The 26,848-nt window shown below is 36.9% G+C and overlaps 1 protein-coding gene across 18 annotated transcripts in view; it reads right to left on the minus strand.

The window, feature by feature from the left end:
• PCM1 (pericentriolar material 1) overlaps positions 1–26,848 on the minus strand; it is a 44,065-nt gene that overhangs the window by 10,207 nt on the left and 7,010 nt on the right. For 3 of the 18 annotated variants that reach the window (XM_062637538.1, XM_062637374.1, XM_062636965.1), the window contains exons 5-30: positions 26,608–26,778; positions 26,319–26,435; positions 24,877–25,065; positions 22,747–22,924; positions 18,190–18,299; positions 17,570–17,786; positions 16,166–16,364; positions 15,709–15,885; positions 14,798–14,955; positions 14,357–14,571; positions 12,680–12,831; positions 12,472–12,598; positions 11,633–11,767; positions 9,892–10,082; positions 9,162–9,359; positions 8,018–8,240; positions 7,753–7,898; positions 6,920–7,113; positions 5,573–5,756; positions 4,476–4,831; positions 3,785–3,943; positions 2,984–3,040; positions 1,615–1,787; positions 1,407–1,535; positions 696–816; positions 241–378 (exon numbers count right to left, since the gene is read on the minus strand). In XM_062637538.1, the coding sequence (XP_062493522.1) occupies positions 241–378; positions 696–816; positions 1,407–1,535; positions 1,615–1,787; positions 2,984–3,040; positions 3,785–3,943; positions 4,476–4,831; positions 5,573–5,756; positions 6,920–7,113; positions 7,753–7,898; positions 8,018–8,240; positions 9,162–9,359; positions 9,892–10,082; positions 11,633–11,767; positions 12,472–12,598; positions 12,680–12,831; positions 14,357–14,571; positions 14,798–14,955; positions 15,709–15,885; positions 16,166–16,364; positions 17,570–17,786; positions 18,190–18,299; positions 22,747–22,924; positions 24,877–25,065; positions 26,319–26,435; positions 26,608–26,778 (4,414 nt within the window). Of the gene's footprint in view, positions 1–240; positions 379–695; positions 817–1,402; positions 1,536–1,614; positions 1,788–2,983; positions 3,041–3,784; positions 3,944–4,475; positions 4,832–5,572; positions 5,757–6,919; positions 7,114–7,752; positions 7,899–8,017; positions 8,241–9,161; positions 9,360–9,891; positions 10,083–11,632; positions 11,768–12,471; positions 12,599–12,679; positions 12,832–14,356; positions 14,572–14,797; positions 14,956–15,708; positions 15,886–16,165; positions 16,365–17,569; positions 17,787–18,189; positions 18,300–22,746; positions 22,925–24,876; positions 25,066–26,318; positions 26,436–26,607; positions 26,779–26,848 lie in introns of all 18 variants that reach the window. The other 15 variants (XM_062637449.1, XM_062637290.1, XM_062637947.1 and 12 more) reach the window with 13 other exon arrangements.

Consider the following 26,848-nt stretch of genomic DNA (forward strand, 5'->3'; position numbering starts at 1 on the left):
AAAAGAAGAAAAAAGAAAAAACCGCACATTTAAGTCATTCAACATCACTACCACAGAAATGCAATTTCAAACCCATGTACTTTCATTAAAAAAAAAAGTAATATTTACTTAAGCAAGTAAAGTTCCTTGGAAACTTTGCTAAGTTTTCAAAATAAATAAAGAGGAAAGTAATTCAGCCAATTAAATGATTCCTGATAATTATTTTCTAAAACTAGGCAAAACATGTATATATGTGCATACCTTCTAATTTAGCAGCAGAAGCACCCTGAATATTACTAGAGCAGCCCTCAGAGTCAAGGGTACTTTCAGCTTCAATTTTCATACGCTCATATTCCCTCATCCTAGCCAAAGCTTGATCTAAGTGAATCACTGTGTTGCCTATATTTAGAATAAAAACAGCTTTTAATCTAAATAAAAAAATTCAATTGATCGTCAAATTAACAATAACAAAAATTAATTCAAAGCCACAAGTTTTGAAATCTACATATAACTGTACTTGAATTATAGTACTTTATTACACACTTTTATCAACTCCAAGTGTCTCACAAGTGGCTAGTTTCTCCAAGTGTTATTTTATGAAACATGTGATTACACACTAAAAATCAAAGAACAATATGCTATATTTAAGCACAGACAATTACAGGCATTTTGGGAGGGAGGGATTAACACAGCATGGTAAATCACATCATTCTTACCAAGGTCATCAGTGGCAAAAGGTTCAAAATTTGAAGATGTAGACATAATACTCCTATTGTCTGCATCATTATGTTCACAACCTTGACATGCTTCCGTAGAAAAGTTCTTGCCAAACGCTTCCTGAAAAGACACCAAACAACTGACTGCAGAGCAGGAATGCACCATCCTCTCACAAATGTAACAAGAAGCCTGCAATTCTTTTCAGCCACATGCTGCAGTATCAAGACTTGTCACCAGGCTGCCTGACTGAGGAACAACCTTGCTTACAGCATAGATCCATCAGGTGATTCTACCATGTTTGTTTCAAATACTTCAACTATAAAACACGAAAGAAACTACAGAGGCATCAGTGATCCCTTAGATACAAAAAGCAAAAATCTGGGGGCAATCTTTAGATGAGTACTTGCCCTGATCTTACTCACTAGTGTATTTTGACTCTTTCTGAATATCAGTTTCTGATTTACATCCTCCTTCATGTCATATTCCTTCCTGATACGTTTGTTCCCAGCATCAAGAATCCTAACATATTTAATTACTTTTGCATTAATATTCCCCTCTATTTCTTTGTTTAGAAAAGTCTGTGTAAGTTGATCCTAATTTTAGAAAAAGTCAATTGCTAGACTGAATATTTCAGTACACAAGCATATACACATAAATTGAAAAAGTAAGAAAAGCTGACAGTAAACTAGCTTCTGAACTTTAAAACTTACATCATCTGTAGAAGGAAGGCTTTCACTGGGAGTGAGTTCAGAATTTGATGCCACCCATGTTCCAGAATTCAGTGATTTTGTGCACTTCCCTCTTTCGTTGTTCTCAGATAAATGTCTGGTCACTATATCCTGGAAAAGATAATAAACCAATACTTTAAAAAAAGGATCTAAGATCTGTTTGATTCATATGCAAGATTTTTGTGCATACCTGTAAAGCATATAGAGCCCTTTGCCTCAGGTAATCTGTATTTAGCATCTGAAGCTCATGGAAAAGTTCAATAAGAAAGTGGGGACGAGACTCATTTTGAGAAATAAGAGTTGCCACTTCAGAATAAATTGTGTCGCGCAAAGCTTCAAACATAGAAAGATCACTACCAGTTTCTGTAGAAAAAAGGGAATTCATTAAGTCCTTGACATGCATCCAGTTGAAAGACAACTGTCTATTATGTATGTAAGTTACAGGTATACAAACTACATCACAATCATTGTGGATTCCATTATATAGCTGCTTTCTTAAAACTCACTCATTTCCTGAAGGGCATCAGTGATTTAAACATTCTGAAAGAATATGTAATCCTCTATATACAAAATATAAAGCATTCATAGGAATAACTTTTTTTACACTTCTGAACAATACCTTCAGAAAGCATTCTTTACTAAAGCGAATAATGCACACATTTCAATGCTGCTTTCAGAATAGCCATTCCGCACTGGAAATAGTTTGAGGTATTCCAAACGGGATAGCCAAAGGTCTCAAATTTATATAATATTAGTAAGTCCACACTTCAGCAACAAAAGCAACAACATTAAGAAAGCTCTAGACTGGATTTATGAAAGCTACTCCTTGCCACGCCTCCCACATGAGCATAAATCCTGCATTCTCGTACATATATAATATCATTAAATTAATATCATACCCTTAAGCCCTACTACATATTTATGAAAAGACAACGTGCTCCCTAGTAAGTCTCCAATTCCTTTGAAAACTGAGGATTATCCTTGCAACAGTTAAAGTATTACATACATATTTTAGCAAGTGTTGAATGGAAAAAAAGTAACACTTGGAAAACTCAGCTTAGTTTAACAGATGCGTATTTGTTAGTATTTAAGTTAATGAAGTTATTAGCAATACAACAGACGTTACTGTGCAATTTGATTATCTGCAAATAGTTTAACAGTATTTAAGCATATAGGTAAGTTTTTTCAACCATTAATAAGCCACCAGAAACCACTCCTCTCCCCCATCAATAAAATACAATAGTAGCTTTTCAACTTGCTAAAAATGCCTACGGAAATTAAATTCTTACTGTAGTATCTACATGTGTATTTTCTATTTGTAATTGTGACTAACCAAGAATATGATAAACGCATTCTCCACAATTACAATTCAAAGTAGTTTCTATCACTGCGTTTCATGCAAATTACAAGTAACTTTTCTTGCCTTATTTACAGAGAAGGTGCTGCAATAGTACTAATTTTAAACATCTGCTAAACAGTCTGAGTTATAGGACCAAAGCTAAGAGAAAAAAAGAAAAAAGTAACAGGACATTGTTGAAGCTAAGCACTGAATGCATTACCTGGTGCTTCAATGCATGCATTTCTGTTAGACTGCTGCAGAATTCTCCTAGCATGCGCTGTAGGAAAGTGGGGATAGACAGTGATAAACACAAAAATGTGCACCAGAAATAAAGACAGGGTCTATATAAAATAGCAGGAGGAAAAATGTTTAGTCATTCAAACCACAGCAAAGCTGCTTATTGTGAGAATTTAACTGGTAAAAGTTTGTTACGTATCCCAATAAACAGCTCTTAGCGTGGAGACAGCAACATTGACAGAGCTGTACATCGTGCTATAATGACTAGAATTTCTGCATCTTTCAAAGAGAAGATACTGTCAGAACCTAAAAAGATAAAATATATTTATGATCTAGATGCAAGAAAAGCAGTGCAGACGCCAAAAATGTAAGGGTTTATGTGATGTTATAAGACTGAGTTTGAATGATATTTGATAGAGCTCCTTTAAGCATGAATAGAAAGAAAACATGTATGCAGTACAGGATGTAGTTTAAACAAAGTTTAATGCGTTGTGTAGTTATTTTCCAAAAAAGACACCAACAAATGGGTGGTGGTTTCTACTGGGTACGTTTCTGTTTGTTTTACAGCTAGAAACAAACCCGTCAATCAAGTAGCTAATCTACAGAAATCAGCCAAAAGCAAACAATATCCAACTTTTTACACACCTTCATGTTTACAGCATCCTAAATATACAGTACTGTCTTCTTGTCATAATACACTGCTTTTAAAATATACACTAGCAAGAAAGTATGGAAGTCCTTTACTCAGAGAAGCTCACAAAATAATTGCATCAGGAAAGAATACCTGAAGACATTTCTGTAGATCTACTGTATTTTATTATTTTTTCCAATTGTTCCCGATTCCTTTTGCTGAACACCTTTGCATGAACCACCTCTTCCACATGTCTGCTTTTATTGCTCTTGCAGGGCTCACACACACTTGAAGCACTTGCACTTTCATAACCTAAAGTAAGGGAATGAAAAGGAAGAAATAAAAAAACAGCTTACAAAATGTTTTATTACATTTAAAAACTTGTCCGAGGGCAACCTCAAAGATGAAAAAAACCTGTGATGTCTCCTAGCCAGAAATTCTCTGCGCACTGAAGCCTAACCCTCAGTGACTGCAACTACACGTTAATAGTGTCCCTATCTTCTCATTCAGTATTCTACAGAAGGACATCTTTCAGCAAGTCATCCAGTTTGAGCATGAAGACTTAACGAAGATGAAGATTCTCCTGGTGGTCTATCCCAAGTGTACTCTTAGAGTATCTGCATCCACTATCCATTCACATCACGACGCCCTAATCAGCTATGCTTTTTATTTACTGAAATACTGAAAAACCTTATGTAGGTGCATTATGTAAAATTAATTTGTATTTCAGTGACTTATTTTTCATTACTATAGGTACCATTTATGGAGAGTAAATTCTCCATAATGTAACGATTATAATCCAAGTTGAGTATGCCATAGTATCTAAGATTACTTTACAACCTACCAGTATTTTTAATTCTGCCCTTTAGCTGAGAAGAACTCTTCCTCTTATTCTTTGATTTGGGTGTTTTATCTTTTGATGCCAAACTTGCTTGCGCTGATGCTTTTCTAGACTTAAATGTCTTTGTCACAGTAGTTGGGTCTACTGGATCAGGCATGCTACTAAAACTCTGCAAAGACTCTTCATCAAAGTCTCTTCTGCTCACATCAGACTGATTTTTATGACCGGAAGCAATGTTTTGTCCTGAAACTGTAAAACCTGCTTTCAGCTGAGACTGATCATCTTTTTTCACTTCTTGGCTATCATTAAGCCAAGTTGATCTTCTTTCCATTTCCTCTTCAGGTTGTCTATGACTCCTTCTGTTACAAAGAAGGAAACACAGACCATAATATATCATAACCTAGTCTCTCAAGATAGAAAAAGCATGTATTATCAGGCAACTACAGGCAAATAGCTTTATCCATAATGCATTGTCATCATGCCCTACTTATTTAGCCATCAACTCAAGGCTGGGCGGGAGGGAGGGAAGGGGAGGGGAGAGAGAGGAGGAAGGAAGGGAAATCTAGTGAGAATCCTTCCAAACGGAAAACAGATGATGCCTGAAGAAATTTATCACTGATTTCAATCTGAATACACTTATGCAGCTACTGCTGTACTCAAATAGTAGCATAGGACAAAACATTTCTTTAAACAACATTCGTTACTACCTACCATAGCACAAAAATAAGCCTTCACTGAAATTCTGTTCTATACTTATTCAAACAGCTCAGTTTCTAAAAACCATGGAAATTAAATCTTCCTCCACTTACAGGAAGTATCACAAAACCACTCCAGCATTATATTTGATCTTAAAATTAAGTGATACATTAATATATAGAAAAGCAGAACATTTGACTGAAAAAGGAAACAAAAAGAAAAAAACCCCAAACAACAACAATGAAAAAGAAAAACACAAAAAAATGGAAACTGCAAAATTAAAGCTCATCTTGTAATTCTATTACAGTGAATTCCCCAAAAGAATGATGAATTCCCACAAGCCCTAGAAAAGGTAAGAGTGTGGGAGGGAAAACAGTCAAGAGTTGCACTGTGACATTTATTACCTTTGTTTTTCTGCTCCATTAGAGGATATACTTTCAAAAGGTTTAGGGAACGTCATATACTCAGTTTTCCCAGAAGCATTATGATCCAGAGGATGTTGTGGCTCCTGCTGCTCACTGCTGTGTGGAGAAACATTGTGTGCAAAATCTCCAAAATCAGAAGGGAACACTGGATTATAGTTAATACCTACAAAGCAAACAAGAGAATCAGAAGATACTAACTCATTTATCTGTGTGATAAAAGTCAAATTTCAGACACATTGTGTGACAACATAAAATTATGAAGTAAACATAGTGGGTAAGTAAGAGAAAACTGGTTTTATCCTGAAAGCATGGATGCAGGTTTTAAATTAATAATTAAATGTAGGTTTTAAATATAAATGGATACAACACACTACCATCAGTGGAGAGACAAATGTATTTCAAGAAACTGGTGAAAGTGAAAAATGAAGGTAATAATGACAAAAAGGCAGAGTTCTGTCTGCATGAAGACTTTATCAATACTTCAACTACCATCAGATTTATAAGAATATTTCAATGGTACAAGTATTCACGGGGCCAAAGAAGTCACAATACTTGTTTTAACTTCAGAATCTTTCTAGCAGTGGCAAATCGAGCATAACCACTCTTCTGTGCAGGTTCCATATAATGGAAAATATGTTCTTAAACAGAAAACAGACACTCTAGGTATCTGCCTATTTCCTGGTTTCCTGAAATGACTGAAATATATCAAGACAGCATTAACAACTTTCAATGATACAGTAAAACACCTACATTTTTCCCCCCGCTTCAAATTCAACACTAAAAGCAGATTTGGTGATGAGATTAGGAACAGTACATCCAAGTCAACAGTTATTCCATACCTCTAATGGGATCAAAAATTAGCAACAAACTCCATTTACAGGCATTTAAAACAAAAATAAGTGCTGGAAGTTCTAAGAAAAAGAGAAATAACTACCAAGTGACACCTTACAATAAAAGGGTTCACTTAGTCAGAACACTATTAAATGATTACTGAAGGTATGCAAAAAGCTTTAAACATTGCTTTTCATGTGTTAGATGTAGAACATTAAAAATGTTAACTTTATGGAGTTGGCATTTTCAATTATAACCAACATCTTACAGAGAAAGTCTTGCTTTTCAAACTGAAATCAAAATACACAATATTCTGCAATAAACATTAACAAACTTCTGCTAGGATAATACGGGCTCATGCAAGTACCATTTCAGACTATTTTAATATAAAGGAAAAGTCACAGAGGTTCAGTGAGTTCACATGAAGATTTTAATTACATGAAGAAGTGGGAACTTTCAAATTCTTATTTTTTTCACAGCTGTACTCATACTCACCTGGAGCAAAGGAAGAAAAATTAGTAAATCCTGGTACATTCAACAGGTTTACGTGTTGTGGAGGAAAGCTGAATGGACAGAAAACAGGGGATGGAGGTGGTGGTGTACTACTGCCTCTCTGCTTTCTCGATGGCTTCTCTTGACACTGTTGTTGTTCTTGCTGGCGCATGAGATCATTTAACATTTGCTTCAACCTTGAAAACAAGGAAAAATAATCACTTGGGAAAAAGAATGCTAAGAGAAAGCTGTATATTTATACTAAAGTAATTTGAGATTCATATTATTTCACCTGCCCCATGTAACGTGTGGAGAACCGTTCCATTCAGCTAGGAAAAAAAACAAACCAAACCCAGAGAAAGAAACCCAACTCGTACTTAATCCTGAGCAACAGACAGGAACAGTTTTAAAACCAACCAAGTAAAAAATTCTACACTAAGAAAGGATAAAGGCCTTTTCCACCATTTTTCCATAACCATTAGAATCCAGAATCTTGCCACAGTCTAGCAAAAAGAACAGACTTAAAAGCATACTCAAGGAAAACAAGTCTAAACCAAAAAAGCCAAATAAAGTTATTGCCACAGATATTTGGAAGAGATGCCAATTTTTGATTCTCTTCACTGAAGATTACTCAAACAGAACCATTTCAAAATATGTTAAAGCAGTGGTGGGAAAAAAAAAAAATAAATCAAAAATGCTGTATACAAAGTTTGTGATCAGCTCAGAAGTTCAATCATCTCATATTAAAGCATTATCCATAATCTGTTATTCACCTAACCATGTTCTCTGTTCCAGAAGCATTTTGAATTCCACAAACACAAATGCAGTCAACAAACCTTTGCACGTTATTCTGCTGCCAAGACAGTTGAGAGTAACACTGGTTTAACTGATGCATAATAAGGTGCACTTGTAAAGATGGAACATTATTGGGCATCATATTGTAAGGACCTGTGAGCAAAGTCTGCAGAAGACAAGATAGCGTCTGCGGAAAGAAAACACACAACAGTGAGTAAACTACCAAAACCAGAACTTACTGCTGCAGAGAGGGGAAAAAATAAAAAGCAAAGTAAGAACAGCAAAATAACTGCTCTTCATATCTACCTGCTGATCCTGCATCAGTGTCTGACAAATGCTGATGCTAAATTCATGCTGTTTCTTCAACTGATTGATCTGCTCTTGCCATCTTTCCTTTTCTTCCACATATGAAAGTTCAGACATCCACCGAAGGTTCTCCTGACGTCGCATACTTATGTTTTGCTGTTGCCTGGACTTAGACAATGGACGGTAATTTCCATCTGCTGAAAGAGGCCGGCATTTCTTCCACCTGGGTGGGGAAAAAAACTTAAGAATGAGGACATTTCAAACAACTTCTTCTAATGACACTTCCATTATTCAAATTACATTTCAGTTGAATGTTGACAACTCACTTGGCACAGACCATCTGGGCATGCCAGCTAATGATCCATGTGATTTTGTCAATCCAACTTTATCCTGAACAAATGGAAAATAACAGCCACTCAACTGGCAACCACTGTCAAAAAAGAATTGCTAAGGATGTCTCTGGACCTTGTCTTTAGTATTGGCCATTAGCAATACATAGTATCTACGAAGATGAAAACAGAAGCCACCAACATAATACACTAAAAATTAAAAGGCCCAGCTTCTGACTAGAAGGCCAATATCTACTAAAATTATTTGGTATCAAAACCAGAGGAAATCAACTGAAGAGATACACATTACTTTTACGATGGCATTTTCATTTAGTCACACAAATACTATTAAGGAAATCAGTCAGGTAAGCAAAAGTTAAATATTCATGTAAATTAAAAAATCTAATAGGAAATAGTTTTCAAAGCTGAAAAGCCAACTATTTGAAAGCAAAAATTTCATAGTTAAATCATCTGAAGTACTGTTTTTGAAGAGAGTGATCAATTTCACTGCAAAAATGTAAAAACGTTTTCTTTTAAGCTGATTCAGAAACCCCATTGGAACATACGGAGCTACAGCAACTGAAGAGCTCAATGGTAGACATTTGATATGACTGAAAACAGAAGAAATAAATTAATTATACACATTGCAACTACAGAGACTCAAGACAAGAAAGTGCCACTACACACAGCTCCCTAGCAAGCAGAAAGATATTTCACTTTGCTGTTAAATAATGCCTTGTCGTTCATGCAATGCTTCTTCCCCCACTTCCAAATATAGTCTGACAAGCATCAGATCAATAAGTAACGTCACTAACCTATCCTTGTTTTCTTTATCAATATATGCGTTTTCTGGTATGTTGTTATTGGGATAAACAGAGAAACTGTCATTCAAACTTGAGGCATCTTCTTCCTCTTCTTCTGCCTGGCCAACTCCATCAGAGAGATAACCATCTTCATCTCCGTTCTCTTCCTCTTGTGCACACTGGGTGGAACCACCCCAAGTAGCCATTGTCCTAGTCAATATTGGAGGAGAGGAAAGAGGGGTGTTTGGGAAGGGAGAAGCTAGTTTTGTGGGTTTGAAGGTGTTTTTTAGTTTATGACAAGTTACTAAAACAATCTGTTGACAATTACAAGTCTATCTTCAATTAATCAAGCTGCACCAAAATTAAACATCTCACTAATACAAAATTAAACTAGTATTCTTCTGATACTGGGATAGTTAAATAAAATTACTTACTCTTGCAACATTACTCCTTTATTATTGTTATAAATGATGTAGGTATGATGAAAAATTACTGTGAGCAATTTTCCACACATTCTCCTTTCCCTAGGTGATTTTTCACCATTTATGGAGAAGGTATACTAAATATTCTGGGAAGATCCATAAAACAGGCAAGCTGCCAACTAACAGTCACTTTAGAAGTCTAGAAATTGATTTACTTCTCTACTCTCATCACAGCATTCAAATGAAAACAGGAAACTGCCGAAGAATCATATCTCATTAAACAACAGAAGCCACTAATACAGAGTGACTTATGTTCTTACTTTTCAGTTCTACACTGCTGTGGAGTACACTGGGCTTCTGATCCTTCACTTTTAACAGAGGCAGCAACAGTAGATACTGTTTCTGCAAACTCTCTCCTCCTCTGATGTTCAGCCATTAAAGCTTCAAGTTGCTTTCTTCTCTGTCGTAATTCTTCTCTTAAAATCTCATGTCTTCTTATCTCAGACCATAACTGTTTGCCATAAAATAGAAGACATCAGAATATAAACAAAATAAACATAATCTAAACTAAATCACATTTGATACTGCACTGATACCTTTCTGTTCAGGCTTTGATATTATACTGCAACTGAAGCCACACCACAGAAAGCTGCAAAATATATCCTGTATCTACTATTTATCCCAAATACTGAAAAATCTAAGCTAATTAATTCCTGTAAGACAGGAATTTTTAAGAGAAATAGTTCATGTTTCACTCAACACTGGTTTTATCACATAATCTATGCATTTTTAGTTAGCTCGTTAAGTAGCATGACAGAATACTACCCTTTGGAGAAATGTGAAAACTGTACTGAGTACTTCTTTGGTAATAAAGCAGAGGATACAACAAAAAGATTCTCTGCAACGTGCAGAAACTTTAAGTAGCAGGTTATGAGTGAGCAAGACTTAAGGAAGCCATGATTTACAAAGAAGAAAACAAAGATAGTAGGAGGCCTTTATCTACCTTAAATTAGATACAGTGAAAGCATATTTATGGCAAGGTACTTTAATAAGCATGTAAACAGCATTACATAATAGCATAACATTCAAAACCAATTGTGTAAGTGAACTAGACTGAAAAACTTAGCCTTAAAGAGACAGGCAAGTGACAACGTACTCAAGCCTGAAAACAACTGGACTAGTTGGTCGTGCTGGAGCCAAGACATTTTCCAACAAAAATCCACACGTATTTTGATGATAACACAACCTGTTTGTAGAGTGGTAGCAATTGCAGAAGCACATTCACTTTAAAGACAATTTCTTTTTAGCAGGAAGAATTCACAGCCCTTTTATTTAGTGAAGAGAGACAATTTGCCCTATAGTACTTGGAAGATGGCAAAGTTTTGAAATTCTCATCTTGGAGAAGGAAAATCTGGCTTTCAATGATAACTATACCGGCATAGACCAATCAGCCTCACGTAAACTGTTAAAGGAGAATTTGCAAGAATGCTGATGCAACTCAGAGAGAAAGTCTATTAAAAAAAGGTATTTTTCTCATACTTGTTTCTGATGCCTCGTCTAACCAGAAAAAAACTTCACATCACATATCCCTTTACCCCTACAAATAGTATCATAATTTTCAGAAAGATTGAGTAATATCCAGATCATTATTTAAGACATAATTTTTTGTAAAAGGGGAAGGAATATGCATGGCAGATAGACTACATTTCAAAAAATGCCATAATTTTCTTCATGGATGACTTGACTGTGGTATACACTTTCAAATGCCCACAGTATAAATTCAAACTTCATTCAAGTTCAAATTCATATTCAAATTCAAGTTCAAATTCATTCAAGTTCAAATTCATATTTGGCAACAACTGCTATATTTGGGAAAAAGATCTCCTGTCAGTTCAGGCCAGTATTTACTTCTTTCCAGAAATGAAACAAAAAAGTTATACACACTTTGTTAAAATGGCTACTACTCCACTCCCTAGGCCACATACTTAGTGCATCCAAGTTATCTCAAACTTCTTCCTTTTTCAGCCCTTTTTAACTCATAAAGTATCAAGCATGAAATACCTCATTGCCTAGCGGTACGGATTCATCAAATTCAAGCAAAGGCTTGCCAGCTGTACTGCACTCATTCATGGCTGGAGCTGAGGTTGCTAGTAAAGTCTGCCTATTTGCTGGGTAGTTACCCAAACCAGCTGTCAACTGAAAGAGAAAGCGAAGTTAAAAAATAAGAGTAAAACAGCTTTCTAAAACTTAACTGCTATTAAAACCCAACATAGTTCAGGCTTTATGAGGTAGGAGAATTGGTAGCCAGTGAAAAGGGATTTTCAAATCAAGGCTAAATACTTATCTCAGAACTTAGCTAGGAATAAACAAAATTTATTTTTATGTAATATAATATTATATAATGCTGTAGATGCACAGTATTGATAACTTACTGCTCACTTCATAGAAAAAAAGTCTGTCTTTAAAGAGTATGAGAAACAATACAGCACTGTCCAGTTAAGCTGGAATACAATATAATGTTGATCATGTTTACAAGACATAATACTGTTTCAAAATACCAGGCCCTGAAAATAACTACTAAAAGGATTGAAGATGCAGTGACTAGCAGGTATGTCAGGCTAAAAATAAGGTAGAAGGTTATCTATCTTTTAAGACTTTACATTAAGGCATTTCACTACAGTTAAATTGGAGTTTGATGCAGCAATCACTGAGCAAAAGCCTACAGTGGAATGAAATAAACACAGCTCTTCTCTAGGCTTAGAAGCCCAGCTGCATACAATAGACATGCACTGCCAATTTTAACGTTTTTTTCCAATTTTTATAGTGAAAAATGGTGTGAAAGATACTTTATGTTTTGTTGCTCAACAGCTTAAGAGAGAAAAGAAATACATTCTACCTACTTGAAGGTCAGGACAAGCTTTCTGTAACAGTTGAATTTTTTCTTGAATTTCGATCAGTTTTCTTCTTTCTTCTTGTAACTGCTTAAGCTCCCGTTGCTGCTGAAGTTTAGCTTCATAAAACTTCTGTCTGTGTAAATAAGTTAACTGCATATTACTCAGCAAGAAGTTGCCTAAAGCATGATTCCACTCTGCTTTGACAAAGGCATACCTTGCTTTTTCATTTAGCCCTGCATCTTTTTGTAACTTGTTGGTGCTAGTTCGGACATTGTTTGGCTGTTGCTTTGTCTCTTCCATCTCACCCAACAAGTCACCAATATTAGATGCATTTGCAATTGTTGCTTGAGGTTCTGGATCACCATTCTGAAAGAATGTTAGAAAGGCAATTAGACTACTTTCACACTGATATGCAAAATATAACTGTTTTGTCAAGCTAGGTTTTAAAAACCAAACAGTCTGAATTGCTTTATCTTCAGTTCAGATCATAAATTGAGAAGTCATCCCCATCATGGAATCACAACTTTAAGATAAATTAATGAGAGAATTCAAAGTTATAAAGCTCATGCTACTGAGATTCCCACTATAAATGCAAGACAACTTGTCCCATTTGGGGAGCATAAGCCACTTGAATTTTACTTTATGGTTACAACTGAGTGGATAGAAACATGATTCTATGGTTCTATGATTCTATGCAGGCATGCCAAGAACAAGAGGGGGAGGAGAAAAAAAGGAGACTGAGGTGAAGAAGACTGCTTAATTACTATAGTCATGAAGTTAAAGATTACTAACAACAGTTTAAAATAAAACAACTACTCTTCAAAGTTAAATCTGAAATATTTTAGGAAATCTTCTACAGGGTTTTCTATTCCACTTTTCATAATTTCTGTATTTTCAGTTCTCAAGTTAAATTGAAAATATTCAAACTGCAGCCACTGCTTGTTTTCCAACTTGATCATTCTTAATACAGAACCTGCTGAACAGGAGAGATCACCATCAGTGACAAAGTACGACAGAGCTATGCAGACCTACAGTACCATTACCAAATACATACAGATACAAGCCTTGTAAAAATGAAGAAAAGATTGAAGACATCATTAATTAGGTTATTTATTAAAGACGCTGCTGTAAAGTTAACATCCCTATAGTGATGACAAAAAATAACGATCCAGATGCTGAGAAATTTTTGGAAGCAGTATAATCTTGAAATAGTAATATTGCATTTATATCATTGCTATTGTAAAACATTCTAATTAAGACTATTTAGAGTTCTCATATAAAACCCTTATGTTAGCATTCTGTAGGGACATTAGATACAAGAATATATGGTTTAAGTAAGCATCACTAACTTAGCATGTGATACTCTAAATCAAAACCACTTTCAACTCATAAAACAAAACCAAAAAACCCTCACAAAACACACCACACTGAACCCAAATCGAATTACCACAACTTGAACATGTTGCAACATCCAAAGATTGTAATCAAAACCAATTATTTTTCCTTACTGACTGAATGATGTTGGAAAACTTAGATAAGACTCAAAACTGAAAACTGATGAATACTCATTATAAGCTTAAAAATAATGATCAACACTATTTCAATATTAGACTTCTTCGTTCATATTTTGTACTCCAGTGCTAAGTATTAAAGCCATTCTTCCATTAGGTTAGCATCCCTCAATAAAATCCCATATTTGAACTTCAAAAGTATCACCTTTAACTTCAGAAAAATCTCTTTTTCCTTTATCTCTAGTATCTCCTTTTCCCCAGCCTAAAAGTAAGCATTTTAAATGTTACACTAAGCAGAGTGGTTTTCCCTACTAAAAGCTATAAATTTTAAAAATAATTAATGCTACACTTCTGTGCAGAGATTTATGTTTATGAAATACCTGCACCATAGCAGCAAGGTTTTGTAGCTGTCTAAGTTTCTGTTTTGCAGCTATAAGCCTATTGATCTTCTGTTCAAATTCAGCGTCTCCAGCAGCATCACCCAGGCTGCTTCTGTGACTAGACATGGAATCTTCACTAGCTCTATCTTCTTCCACTTCATCATCTTCACCTTGGGGTATGTCAGTGTCTTTGCCATCCTCCCTATTATGACAGTCTGGAGGTGGGGAGAGGAGGAGACAAAACAGTACCAATTACATGTTATTGAACTTCTGAAGTCCACTGTAATTACTGGACATTAGGAAAGTATCAGCTTAATGATCAGACTCTTGAACATTTTGCTCAAAGTTCTCCCATGTTCTGCGCTGCTACCAGAATTATTTAAGACTTAAATAAGACTTAAAACAAAAGACTTATAACTATCAGAAGATTTGAGAACATACCTAGAGCAGAAGACATTTTTAGAGTTCTTATATTAGCAGCAGATCGGTTATTTATTTCACAGTCTGTATTAAGATGCCTTCCATCTCTGTTATTAGTTCCACACTGTACATTGGAGCTGCAATTTACTTCACTCCAACTACTCATACCTTGAGGATTTCTAGGGTAAAAATACATTACTTGTGTTAACGTTTTAAGAACCAGCACCAATGGAATTTTATTTCTGCCACTTTATTAACTGGCTTTCACAGGAATGTGTCCTGAGGCATTCAAAAATAAAATAAAATAATAAAAAAAAAATAATCAACAAAATCAACCCCATGAGTCCAGAAGCTTGGGATTTCTCAGTAATCCATCATTCCAATAGATTGCTTTTTAATTAAGCAATCAAAAGCTGCTATGAATTATCCCTGGCAGATCTAGAACAATACAAGAGGCTTTCAAGGTGTATGTCTATATTATAAAAGCTTTATATGATTCATAGCTAAATTAGTATTTGTTTTGCACAGTGAAGATCCTTGATGCATGCAGTTACCCTGTTAAGATTTCACCTCTAAATGCCTATGTAAAATGAAGTTTGTTTTTACTCTTGGTCTCTAGTCTAGTCCTGTTAACCCTCTAGTGGACTTCCATACACATAATTCAGTGCTTAAAACCAAAAGAATTACAGATTTTGAAGTCTCTTACAGTGTTGAATATCCAATATAATCTATATTTGTTATACAAGTAAGATACCAAGAACAAGTTTATTATTAATTGTCTCTATAAGAAAGCTACTTCAAACTCAAAATTTTGAAAAGTTAATGTAATCACACGATTAAGTTATTTCTGTTTGACTGAAACGATGTATTTTTTTCAGGAAACCTGCAAGAACTTAGCTACAAAGACTTAGGATGACAAAAAATCTGACAACCTAATATTTGTAACAGGCTGTGGATCCCCATGTTCAGAATCACTTTCTGAGTCTTCTGTTTCTTCCTCTTCCTTAGTGTTTTCATTCACAGCATCTGTCATCATATCAGACGTTTGCTCATAGTAGTGAACTAACTCGCGTAACTCATTCAGCCTCTTACGAACCTCATTTAGTTTCCTAAGGAGAAAAAAAGAACATGCTATGTGTTTTGTTGTATTAAACACATCTATGTAGAGTTGAAAAAGATATATATACTTTATAGTTCTTAAAGTTTACTGTCATTTTCCTAGCTGTAAAAACATTCTACTTGAAGCTCTGAACATATTTTAACTGTCTTGGACGTTTACTAAAATTAATTAAATTAAAATATTAAATGTTTTCTTAAGATAGAAATTACTGAAAATGTAACACTCAAAATGACAAAAGTACATTATGAAAAAAATTAAAGAACTTTTACTGAAGCTTTTCTGTTGGATTTAGATTGTCATCCTCTTCACTCTCATTCTGAGAAACCAGGGAATCAGGAGGATAGGGAACAGATGCCAGGGTATTTGATTCACCATTGACAACAGTTACTATGCCTACAGGACCAGAAGCAGCTGAAGTTGTACTTCTTTGATCAATACTCCTTTGAGGAGAACCTGAAGCAGGAAAAACTGCAGAAAAGAAATACAGCTCATAAGAACCAACTTAAAAAAAAACCCTGCTTAACTGAATTACCTGACCAACATGCAAACCAGCAGTCAGTAACTTCTTTTCTTAGAAGAACAAAAGCTTTTGTCTTAAAGTTTCATAGCATGCAATTGCTACTAGGCAGACAGTAATAAGTAAACTTTAAACAAGATTTCAGTCAGTTCCTTTTAGCTTTATCACACTTCAGAAGTGGAAGCTTTCATGCTGTAAATCTGCCCAATGAGTTCTTCAAGGGTTTATTTATGGCTGAATTGCTTTTGCTTTGATATTTACATTTCAACAAGATAAAAAGAAAAATCCTTTCGATTTTTAACTCTGCTAAGCTCTTTTGTCCATATGCTATAAATGCAGATTTAATGTTTGCTTTCTCCTAGCTACATGAAATCACACCCAAGTATGTTCATATTGTATACATTAAGTATGTGCAGAAAGATGGGGGAATAGCAATGTAACTATTAAATCAATCTGCCCCTCTCCAGGAGCATGCTTCAAGTGGCTTGTTTCTTTATGTTAACCAAAATATGCCATGATCACCACTGTTGGACAAGTTTCACCACTACAAATATATTTCTAGAAACAGAAAGCAAGAATATCAAGTAGGCCCACATCAAGACTTCAAGGAGAAGAAAAAGCCATCTAAGGGACAGGCCAAAACTCTAAGCCCATTCAGACAGTTAAGTTCCTCTGGTATTGCCTATGATAGAAAGTGGAAGAGAAAGTCAACGGTAGACAAGCAAACCCCCTAATGCCATAGAGCTAACACCTGAAGTGCTGAGTACCTAAATACAGATTTATGATAAATAAATTTGCACTGTGATAAGAATACAGAAAGCTAAAGTTTACATGGTACGCTCCAGAACTGAAATGTGTCACAGACAAACCCTGAAGGAAAATAATCCCATCATCACATCCTCACATTAGTCAACTTTGACGTCACAAGCCAAACTGCTACTAGCAAAACCACCATCATTACATATAGAGCTCTCCACTATTACATGTAGAGCTCTCAATTAAGCCAGAAACTTACATAGCATTAAACCATTTACATAAGATTGCCCCAGCACAGCTTTATCACCTGCATTTCAATAACTAGTTGCAAGTTGAAAGACCATGTTACAAACATGCACACTGTTCTTAAACAGATGTGACTGTGCCTGTATTTACTTACAGGAGGAGTTGTTCAGATGTTGGTCACGAAGTGTATGAAGCTCTCCTAACAGCTTGTCCATTTTCTGCTTTTTACCCTGCAGCACTCGCATCTTGTTAAAAAGCTGTGCCTTCTCATCCAACAGGTGCTCAGACATTGAAGAGTTTCTGCTTTGTGAAATCTCTCTGGTAAGTGAAAGACTTTCTGCTTGCCTTCTATTGTCTGGCACAGATTGTGTCTAAAAAGAGGAATTTCATTTTATTCCGAATACTATGAGAAAAGCCAAATAAACTGTAAAAACCAAAAAGCCCTCTTACAGGCTTGCTAGGCTCAATACCAGAACAGAGGGAAACTGATATCAAACACACTGTCATGACAGCGCAACTGGATATTGAGTCAATATATAATTATGCTACAATATAGAAACTACTTCTCTGTACTTTCATGGGAATCGGCACAACAGAAAGCATAGATCAGTCACCTAATAACTCTTAAGAACATAAAGATGTTCAGCTTTGAAGTTCAGGAGAATCCCAATTACTCCATTAGCAAATGCACACAAATAAGCAAAACAAACATTTAAATGTTCAGTAAGAAAAAAGACAATAGAAAAGCTTGTGCAGTGTAATCCAAGGACTGACCTGAGAATCATGAAGTTGGTTGTGAAAGCGCTGAATTAAGTCATTCAGTTCTTCATTCAGTTCTGATGTAAGGCTTACTCCTGAAACACTACCTGTAGTCTCTGTTACAACTGGGCATGCAGAAGGAGGAAAAAATGTAAATACTTTTCCACAGCAGTGAAATAAAGGCTATGTGTTACAACGTTTGGTTTAACAACATTGCCAATATACTCTTAAAATGCATCGATTATTTTTAAAGTTATGTTCTGCCCACCAACTTTACTCTTGAAAGATTAAACCCCTAACAGAAATGCTAACCAACTTCACAGCTCCTTTGTGAAGAACCATAAAAAAGGACTTTATAAGTCTGTCCTGTGTTTTGCTAAAAAGGCCAGAGTAAAATCACAGAAGCATAGAATAGTTAGGGTTGGAAAGGACTTTAAGATGATCTAGTTCCAACCCCCCTGCCATGGGCAGGGACACCTCACACTAAAACATGCCACCCAAGGCTCTGTCCAATCTGGCCTTGATCACCACCAGGGACAGAGCATTCACAACTTCCCTGGGCAACCCATTCCAGTGCCTCACCACCCTCACAGTAAAGAATTTCTTCCTTATATCCAATCTAAACTTCCCCTGTTTAAGTTTTAACCCGTTACCCCCTGTCTTAACCCTACAGTTTCTAATGAAGAGTCCCTCTCCAGCATCCCTATAGGCCCCCTTCAGATACTGGAAGGCTGCTAGGAGGTTTCCACACAGCCTTCTCTTCTCCAGGCTGAACAGCCCCAACCTTCTCAGCCTGTCTTCATATGGGAGGTGCTCCAGCCCCCTGATCATCCTTGTGGCCCTTCTCTGGACTTGTTCCAACAGTTCCATGTCCTTTTTATGTTGAGGACACCAGAACTGTACACAATACTCCAAGTGAGGTCTCACAAGAGCAGAGTAGGAGGTAGGATCACCTCCTTCGACCTCCTGGTCACGCTCCTTTTGTCACAGCCGAGGATATGGTTGGCTTTCTGGGCTGCAAGCACACACTGCCAGCTCACATTAAGTTTCTCATCAACCAACAGCCCCAAGTCCTTCTGCACAGGGCTGCTGTTAATCTCTTCTCTGCCCAACCTGTACCTGTGCCTGGGATTGTTCTGACCCAGGTCTAGGACCTTACACTTGGCATGGTTAAACTTTGTAAGGTTGGCATCAGCCCACCTTACAAGCGTTTCAAGGTCCCTCTGATTGGCATCCCTTCCCTCCAGCGTATCAACCGAACCACACAGATTGCTGTCATTGGCAAGCTTGCTGAGGGAGCACTCAATCCCACTGTCCATGTCAGTGATAAAGATGTTGAACAAAACCGGTCCCAACACCAATCCCTGAGGGACACCACTCTTTACTGGTCTCCAGCTGGACACCCAGCCACTGCCCACAACTCTTAACGTGCAGCCATCCAACCAGTTCTTTATCCACCAAGTGGTCCATCCATCAAATTGATGTCTCTCCAATTTAGACACAAGGATGTCGTGTGGGACAGTGTCGAATGCTCTGTACAAGTTCAAGCAGATGTCAGCTGCTCTGCCCCTGTCCATCAGTTCTGTAGCCCCATCACAGAAGGCCACCAAATTAGTCAGGCAGGATTTCCCCTTAGTGAAGCCATGCTGGCTGTCACCAAGCACCTTGCTGTTTTCATGTGCCTCAGCATACTTTCCAGGAGAATCTGCTCCAAGATTTTGCCAGGCACAGAGGTGAGACTGACTGGGCTGTAGTTCCCTTGGTCATCCATTTTCCCCTTCTAGAAAATGGGGGTTATATTACCCTTTTCCAAGTCTTTTGGAACTTCACCTGACTGCCATGATTTTTCAGATATGATGGACAGTGACTCAGCAACTTCATTTGCCAGCTCCTTCAGGACCCATGGATAGATTTCATCAGGTCCCATGGACTTGCACACATTCAGGTTCTTAAGATGGTCTCAAACCAGACCCTCTCCTACAGTCGGCCTAAGGTCTTCATTCTCACAGTCCCTGCATCTGCCTTCCAAGACTTGGGTGGTGTGGTCAGAGCATTTGCCAGTGAAGACGGAAGCAAAGAAGTCATTAAGAACCTCAGCCTTCACCAAATCCAGGGTAGCCAGTTCTCCTGACAGCTTCTGGAGAGGGCCAATGTTGTCCCTAGTCTGTCTTTTATTTGCAGTGTACCTACAGAATCCCTTCTTTTTATCTTTCACATCCCTAGCCGAGTTTAATTCTGCTCTGGGCCTTAGCTTTCCTAACCTAGTCCCTAGCTTGGTGGAAAACATCCCTGTAAAATGAAAACCACAAACTTATCTAGGCTTGATGGAAAAATTTTGTTAGAAACAAACTGTTCTGACTTGGTATAGCCAAACTAAGAACAGTGCATGTAATTTTACTCCCTTAAAATAAATTAACAAGACACCAAGCTTTCATCTTGGTATAAGTTGTAATCTTTATGGATGCAAACAGATTCTTGGGGATCTGTCCTTTAAAAAGCTTTATGAGAGGAATACATTAAAATGAAAGCTCTTCCCCCCATCCGTGAAAGCTCAGTTCAAACAGTACTAAGATACAGGACAGGCAGTTGAGAGATCAAAAGAAACTTCTTCCGCACATATGAACCAACATGTAAGCACAAATATTAATTATTTTTCCCACAGATCATTACTTTATTTACCCGTACAATGAAGTTTTACTATTTTTAAATTTAAAAACACTTATTTTACCCTATGTTGAGTTTGAATCTTTACATTTCCTACCCTACAATTCTGGCACATAACACAAACAGCAATAAAACACTGTTAGTAAGAGTGACATAAGTGGAAATGTGAAACACAAACATCATCATAGAATCCTACACTGAAATCTAGAGTTTTCCTAACTAGTTCTACCTTCTTTTCTATACTGTACCAAATCGAAGACAGGAGAAAAAGCAGAAAGAGGAGCTCATGAGAGCTAGGAACCTTAAAGAGAGGCTTTCTGTAAAATGTAAAAATCAGTGCTTACATTTCTACAAATTAAGCTATTCAAAATAGAAAACCTAACTGTAATAGAAACTTCTATCCCATATACCCTCTAATGAAGCCTAACAGCAAGTTTTATGGGGAAAAATCATGAAAGAACAACACAGAAGGAGCCAGAACTTGCTCAGTGCAAAAACGTCATTCTCTATGACTGCACACAACTGTAGAACACTTCCAAAGAAAACTGAACAGGATTTAAGGAGAGGTGGGAGCAGGACAAGTTTCCAAGAAAAAAAAAATATACATGCACAAATCAAGGACAACTGTCTACCTTTTAAGACTGAACTCTTGAGAAAACAACTGCTGACAACCTTGATCAAAAGAAGTCTCTGTCCAAACCATACTTTTTAAAAGTTCAGAACACATGGAAATGAATCAGAAGATGGCTTTTAAACTGAAGGTTATAACATAATGGTGCTGCTCTAGTATCAGAACCATGCCAGTAATTTACATGCCACAGAATTTCAGAGTTCTGGTTTCATATTTATTTATGAAACTGCTATAGCAACTTCCTCCTTTCCTTTATTAGACAAACCATTAGTCTACTAAGGTCAACTGCCAGGTAACCAGCAACAAAAAAAGCATGAAAAGGTAAACAAAACCTGAAACTACCAACTCCTGTAGCCATAAAGAGGGAGAGAACACACTGTATTCCATTCCTCCTTCCTCCCTCCCCTCACCCCTTCTTTCCTTCAAAGGCCTAGTACACTGATGGAGATAAGAGACTTCAAATCTGATGTGACAGACCAATTCTTAGAGGAAAACCCTGCACTTTTAGGATTTTATAAAAGCAAACCACAGAAATTGGCTGTGTGTTTTTTAACTGACACATAACCTAACAATGTGTCGTGGTTTAAACTCAGTCAGCCAGAGTCTCTCTCTCACTCCCCCCTTTCCTCCCCCCACTCTGGGAGGGATGGGTAGGAGAATCGAAAGCATGTAACTCCCATGGGTTGAGATAAGAACAATCCAGTAACTAAGGTATAACACAAACCACTGCTGCTATCACCAATAATAATAATGGTAAGGGAAATAACAAGGGAAGAGAATACAACTGCTCACCACCCGCCGACCGATACCCAGCCCGACCGAGCAGTGATCTAACCCTTCCGGATAACTGCCCCCAGTTTATATACGGGGCATGATGTGCTGTGGTATGGAATACCTCTTTGTTAGTTTGGGTCAGGTGTCTGTCTCTGCTTCCTCCCGGCTTCCCCTCCTCCCTGGCAGAGCATGAGACTCAGAAAGTCCTTGGTCAGACTAAACATTAATAAGCAGCAACTAAAAACATCAGTGTTACCAGCGCTGTTCCCAGGCTGAAAGTCAAAAACACAGCACTGCACCAGCTACTAAGGAGGTGAAAAATGACTGCTACTGCTGAACCCAGGACACAATGTTACACTGTCAACTCTTTTCAAAAATAGAAGCCTTGCAGTAAATTTTGCGGTAAGTGCATTAAAAAGGACTTATTAACATGTAATCCATAATTCCAGCTTTAGTCAATCAGCATGCTAACATGCTATCAAAACCTCCATCATTCCACATACCAGAATCATCCATGACAGCAATCGCTTGCTCTGCTTTATGCTGCAGAGCAAGGAGAGCTGCCTGTCTTCCTTGAAGAGCCTTCAACTGCTCTTGCTGTTGTAGCATCCTTTGCAGTAAATCATGCTGCTTCTTCAAGTTTTCCAATTCTTCTTCAGCTTCTTGCTGAGGATCTCTGGCCTGCAAGATATGGAAGAACATTAGCATAACCATGACAATTTCTTTGTTGAGTATTAGTGACAGAACCTCCAAAACAAGCAGAAATTTAATAGAATCAAACAGGCTGGTTAGTGTAAAAAGGTGAAAATGAAACAGCTCCACCTTTCCAGTAGTCCTTTTCAGACTTAAAATCTTAGACATCCAAGAGGGAGAAGCCTGTATCACCAACGCACGCTTATCACTCCTAGGGTTAAGTTTTCTTTAGAAACCCAGTCAGCTGCCCTAATATGTCCCAGAGACTAACTTAAGTATCCTTCTGACTTTTGAATTATTAAAGAGGACATTAAGCTATAAGACTGGTAAGGATAAGAATGCTAAGGCATAGTACCATGGAGTTACATGTAACACGGGATCTAGTTGGTTTACTGGCCCAAAATCACTAACTTTTCAACAGAACATTTTGGGTGGGCAGTTACTCTTCTTTAATGTGTAACGTTCAGTTTCATATGCAGTATTTACGCCACAGATACTACAACAGGCCATATTTATGTAAACCAATTTCAAAACAAAAACAGGTTTTGTTTCTCCTCTGGCACAGAACCTTCTATGCCGTACTTTCAAACACATGGAAATGCAATCTGAATGAATGAAAGCATGTTGAGCAGTTAAAAATACACGAAAACTAAGTTACTTTCTTCAGTCTACTTTAATTAAAAGCTGGAGATTTATCTCAAAACTTTTATTCATAGAATCATAGAATAGTTAGGGTTGGAAAGGACCTTAAGATCATCTAGTTTCAACCCCCCTGCCATGGGCAGGGACACCTCACACTAAACCAAGCCACCCAAGGCTCTGTCCAATCTGGCCTTGAACACAACCAGGGATGGCGCATTCACAACCTAACTGGGCAACCCATTCCAGTGCCTCACCACCCTCACAGTAAAGAACTTCTTCCTTGTATCTAACCTATACTTTCCCTGTTCAAGTTTTAACCCGTTACCCCTTGTCCTACCACTACAGCTCCTAATGAAGAGTCCCTCTCCAGCATCCCTATAGGCCCCCTTCAGATACTGGAGGGCTGCTAGGAGGTTTCCACGCAGCCTTCTCTTCTCCAGGCTGAACAGCCCCAACTTTCTCAGCCTGTTTTCATACGGGAGTTGCTCCAACCCCCTTATCATCCTGGTAGCCCTCCTCTGGACTTGCTCCATCACCTCCATGACCTTTTTATGTTGGGGACATCAGAACTGCACACAAAACTCCAAGTGAGGTCTCATGAGAGCAGAGTAGAGGGGGCAGGATCAAACTTAGCTCTACATTTAGACTAAGGCTGACAAAACATGTAAGCCTTCTATTTTAAGAAATAAAAAAAAAAAAAAAAAAGAATTGAACTCAGACTTTTTTTTTTTATAAATCAGAGACAAAGCATAGGAAAGCTGGTAACAGATAACGATCTGAAGTTTTAGACTCCAAGTCTTCTTCCTTCCAACCTATCATTTATATAAACAGCTATACAAGAATATCTGTGGAACAAATTACAGCTACTCTTCTACAATTTATTTTCTTATACGTTATTGCCTTAAATTTGCTTTGGCAGACTACTGGTGTAAACATGACAACTGTCTGAAAGTCACATTTACAATATGTTTTCCCAGAAAGAAAACAGCAAAACTGGAAGGATCTTTTACAGAAAATCAGAAAACCTGCTGTATGTGTGTAGTACTTTCTCTGTCAATGTGGACACTTCAGAAAAGAAGGTTGTCAAACATCTCTAAGTAAAAAACTAACAACTCTAGGCAAACAAATTAATTCAACAAAGAGACAGCTGGATACAGGTAAGCAGGCCAATGGGAACATTCACTAAGTAACAAATACATTTGAAATAGGTAGCAAGAGGAGGGGAAAAAAAAAAAAAAGAAAGAAGAAGAACAGCATGTATAACCCTAGTGAGGCTAAAATAGTATTTTGAAGTGTACCTTTGAAGGCAATCCACGTTCTTGGCTATTAATCCTACAAGGCCATATTTCCCTGTCATTCAGAGCAGCTCTGTCACTTTTCCCTTTAGGGCTTGCTGTAACATCAATGTCTGTAACCTGTTCTTGTGAAGCTGAATGCCCTAGTTTGTCCTCAATGCGGGGCCGAATGCTCAAACTAAAAGATACCTCCTTTATTAAATAGTTTAGTAGGTTAGACTTTGAAAAGGTGCTCCAACTTAGCATACAGTTTTAAGTTACAAATCTACACACTTGTATCTTGTCAAATAATGATAACTAATATAAAATAAAATCTACTAAAGAGCAAAGACATTTTCATTCATTCTTAGAATTTCTGTAACAATCAGGCTTCATATAGCAATCGGCCTTTTATGTCCAGAAATACTCAATCTGTATGTAATATATTCAAGCTCCATCTAAAGAGAAATTAGATGCAAAATGAAGAGCCAAACATAAACTAAACCCCATTTTGCAAAGATGAAGAAAAATGCAAATTTACATGCATGCTACTTAAAAACTCTACTGGGCTTTGCATTTTTCAGTTTTTGTTTTTTTTTTTCTTAAGCTAAAAGTACATTTTCCAAATCTACCAACTTATTTATTTAAAGGGATAGAAAGAGTTCGTACAAAGCTAAAAATAACTACAAAAAGTTCTTAACATTTTAACAGCTGTTATACTTCCAAGCACATAAATTCTCTTCATCTGAAGAACATTCAATGTACTAATGGGACAAAAGAGTACCAGCTCTCTAGTACTTTTCCTCAGTATAGTAGGATTGGAAGATGTGAAACATAAGTTATTATTAAAGTGCTGTTGTATCTACTATAAGCATTGCATACCACATTAATATAAAAGCTTTTATAAATAGAAGGGAAGATTGTGTATCTCAGAAGTTTAGAACACATTTCCTAGAAGGTGCTCATCTCTCAAAACAAAAAAATAAGTGAAGCTGCTGCATTAGGGCAATACTTTTATCATATCCCTATAAAGATGCCTGAGCAATAGCCCACTAATGACTCATTTCTAACCCTCTCCTCACCCAACACCAGCAAGTTTTCCCCACTAACAGAAACAAACTCATAGATCAATTATTGTACACAGAAATATCCTTCCTACATCAATCCAGTGCATGGTCTGCTGATGTACACATTTAATGTTTCATTCTACTTCAAAGAAAGACTAAGGATTTTATTTTTTTTTTTAATAATTATTTTGTCACAACAACACTATATCTTAATTAACTTTTCCCCCATATTAAATAAAAAATTAAAATAGCCACACATGCATGAACACCTTCTGAAGAAGTGCTTGGGGATCTAGTATTTTTCATTGAACTGCAGATTATGAAACTATAATAGCAATCATGACAAAACCAAAACAAACTCTTCATTTCTAGCACCTTAATTACTAAAAGGCAGCTTACCGTGGTATCTGAAGCCTCAGACTGCACATCAATGTTTATCGATGTGCTCTCACCTACAGAACCAGATCCCACAGCTGAATCTATAGTCCGAACATCATCCTCCTCATTTTCTCTAGCCTGAAATATTTCATTGGCATAAATCAAAAACTATGTAAGGGGGCAGTAAAAATGAATTAGGGAAGGTACTACGTATCAAAACCAACACCCCAGCAGCACCATCAAAACATCAATGGTCAATTCCTCAAAAGCTTACAGTGCAGAAACAAATATATTACATTCTCAAACTTACAAGCATCTTTTGCAAAAATTTCAGATAGGATTTCTCCTGCTCTTTAAGGTGATCTATAAGGTGTGATAAACGCTCAACATTGGCCGATCTTTCATTTTTCTCTACAAGATCATCCCGCATGGAGCTGGCCTTAGCAATATAGTCGCGAATTTGAACTAGTCTGCTCACAATCTGTAAAGACACTAAAGTTACTGAATGTATTCAGCTACAGCTTTAACGTAGTTAATGCGCAAGACATGGT

This window comes from Pezoporus occidentalis, unplaced genomic scaffold, assembly GCF_034315485.1.
Source record: "Pezoporus occidentalis ecotype Australia unplaced genomic scaffold, CSIRO_AGI_Poc_V1 ctg1, whole genome shotgun sequence".
Classification (NCBI taxonomy): Eukaryota; Metazoa; Chordata; class Aves; order Psittaciformes; family Psittacidae; genus Pezoporus; species Pezoporus occidentalis.